At 49.1% G+C, this 2,834-nt stretch overlaps 1 protein-coding gene across 3 annotated transcripts in view; it reads left to right on the top strand.

Annotated features, from left to right (window-relative positions):
- Positions 1-1,823, top strand: part of MPV17 (MpV17 mitochondrial inner membrane protein) — a 10,029-nt gene extending 8,206 nt beyond the window's left edge. For all 3 annotated transcript variants that reach the window (XM_010840633.1, XM_010840634.1, XM_010840632.1), the window contains one exon: positions 890-1,823. In XM_010840633.1, the coding sequence (XP_010838935.1) occupies positions 890-959 (70 nt within the window). In that variant the 3' untranslated portion in view covers positions 960-1,823. The remainder of the gene's footprint in view (positions 1-889) is intronic.
- The last annotated feature ends 1,011 nt before the right edge of the window (positions 1,824-2,834 follow it).

The following is a 2,834-nucleotide window of genomic DNA, read 5'->3' as shown; positions in this document are numbered from 1 at the left end:
TTAGAACACCCTGCCCTGGTCAGAGCTCCTCAGACTCCTGAGCACTTTGTTCAGAATCTCGTATGTTATAGAACGTCCCAGAGCATCTGCCTGCTGACCTCTCATCTTCGTAGGGAGGATCTTGCTCCACAGCCCTCATTTCCATCCCACCTGGGCTCTCTACCTTTGATGGCCTGACTGTAGGGACAGTACTACAGCCTAAGTTAGGCAGAAAGGTAGACCAGAGTCAAGTAGGAACATGGTCAGGTTAGCCCACTGAAAAATATTGTTTTACCCTAAATAATCAGGGTGGTGGCTGAAAACTCAGTAAAAATAAATATAGTGAAAACAAGAGGAGTGGTTAAAATTATTGGAGGTGAGGGGGCTTTGGGAACAGGGGAAATCATGAAACTCTTCAGAGGAGACAAGGTCAGAATGGACATGAATAACTAAAAGGAATACAGACTTATGAACCAAATCAAACTTTAGAGTCATGGAAATGCTCTTTGAAACTAGAGTGAAGTATATTTAAAATAAAGAGAAGGAGGTACTGCTTTATATGGCAGGCAGCACATTTTTGGAAGATGAGATCTCAGCTATACAAGACAAACGTGTGTTTAGAAGGAGCTCGGATGGAGTATGGATAAGGAGCCATGCACGGCAAGATGGCTGCTGGGGGCAGTTAACTTAGAGGCTCTTGTCCAAGAGACAGAGCTCTGGGCCAGCACGAGCACCTGAGCTGGTTGTCGTCTCATCTGAGCCACACATCCCTCCATGGGGCTGAAGGAAGGAGACCTAGATCTGGACACTCTTGGAGATATTCGCTCTTTGTCTGCTGCCCTTTCCCTCCTCTCCCCTTGGCTTCCTCCTTATACTTCCTCTTCTTCATGGCACCGTCCTTGTTCCTTAGGTTGGCTGTGGTCCAGTGTGTTGCTGTTATCTGGAACTCCTACCTGTCCTGGAAGGCACATCGGCTCTAAGTCGGCTTCACCCCATCACTTCCGCCTTGTAGTGATGCACCTTGACCCTGGAAGGGTTGGACCACCTCCTCAAAGTGGGCACATTGATCTTCCCAGGGTTCGGTGGCTGGTCAGAACTTAATGGGGTTAGCACCCTGAAATGGCCCACTTCACTCTTTAATGTAACCTGACTCCTATTGAAATGGCTAAAACCCACCATAAAAATTCATCATAAATATTTGTTGAAACATATCATTTTGTCAACTTTAGATTATATGCACATCCTGGCAGATGCCACTTTTTCCCACTCTTCATAGACAGCTGTTTTCCTAACCCTTCCCAGCCCCAGTACAGCTCCAATTTTGGGGAGATCCCCTCAAACTCTTTATATGGTGCCTCTGTAAGTATATTTCTAAGTAGGTAATCTGGAAGCTGCAGAGGCAATGAGTAAGACCCAGCAGAAAATGACTGGGGAGTCTCATTTTCCAGGGTTTGGAAAGAAGTCTGGAGACCCCCAAACCCCAGTCTTCTTTTACAGATGAGGACACTGAGGTCCATAGAAGTGAAGTGACCTGTCCACAGTGTGAGTTAGTAGCAGAGTAGAAACACGAACATGTGCTATCATCGTTTGAATGTTTGTATCTCCCCAAGTTCATATGGTGAAAACCTAATGCCCAAGGTGATGGTATCAGAGGTGAGACCTTTGGGAAGTGGTTGGGTCATGAGGGTAGGGACCTGGTGGGATCTGTATGCTTACAAAAGAGGCCACCTGAGGAGACAGCAAGAAGCAGGTCCTCAGCAGACAGTAAACCTACTGGCACCGTGATCTTGGACTTCCCAGCCTCAAGAACTGTGAGGAAATAAATGCTTATCGTTTATAAGCCACCCAGCTTATGGTATTTTTGTTATAGCAGCTCAAACAGACTAAGAAACCAAGTTTTCTTACTTTCTACTCAGTGATCTTAACCTGGAGGTCAGTGATAAAATAATATTGCTGCTTTGATTCCCAGGAGAAAATTTAACTTGGCTAAACTTCAGCTTTGAGGCAAACCAAGAAGCGGATGGACCAGCCTTTGTTATCTGAAAGCACCCCGACTCGAGAGGCCCTCTGTTTTTGGCGCGTCAGTCAAACAGCCCTAGGATTTAGATCCTGGGGCTGGAAGAAGATCAAGAATCCTGGCAGCTCAAACTGCCTCTTGGGTAGGGTACCATGGTGGTAACTGAATGCCAGCAGTGCCATCCTGATTGCCTTCATTTATAGAACAGATAGCTGGGGCAAGGGACTGGATCTGAGCAGCACAGCATTTTCCCCAAGGTCCCTGGCCCCTTTCAGAGGCTGAGCACAAAGTCAGCACCATGGACAGCACCACAGTCCTGCCTCCCTTTCCTGTTCCAGAGAAGGCTGGAGATCTGGACTAGTCTGGGGACTTGCCGCACCCCCCTAGTCCCTGATGGCTGTTCTAAGTGAGTGAAGGACTCTCGTGGCTCCCAGAGAAATCTTTAAGCCCAAGAAGGCTTCTCTTTCTCTTGAGTCCGGTGTCATTTCCAGAGACACAAAGTCTGGTGTCCTCTGGCGCGCTCCTGGGGTCTCGCAGCCATAGGGTCGGACTCAGAGTTGCGGCTGTCATTGCTCTACAATCAGTGCATGTTCCTCGCTGACGTCAGCCGGAGCTGTTCTGGCGCTATATAAGGCTGGCGAAGGTCCCGGGACAGACCCCGTGTTCCCCGAGGCGCCCTCAGCCCTCCCCGAGGGACAGAGACTGGAGCTCTATCCTGCAGGGTGCAGAGGCTCTGCTCTCCTGCGAACTGTGAGTGGCTTCTGCGCGTCTGCCCAGACTTCCTCAGCACGAGGACAGCGCTCAGCTCACCCAACGCGACACCCCAAGAGGGAGGCAG

Source organism: Bison bison, unplaced genomic scaffold (genome assembly GCF_000754665.1).
Source record: "Bison bison bison isolate TAMUID 2011002044 unplaced genomic scaffold, Bison_UMD1.0 scf7180017864145, whole genome shotgun sequence".
NCBI classification, from domain to species: domain Eukaryota; kingdom Metazoa; phylum Chordata; class Mammalia; order Artiodactyla; family Bovidae; genus Bison; species Bison bison.
The sequence above is the reverse complement of the archived record's forward strand: the minus strand, read 5'-3'. Positions and strand labels throughout refer to the sequence as shown.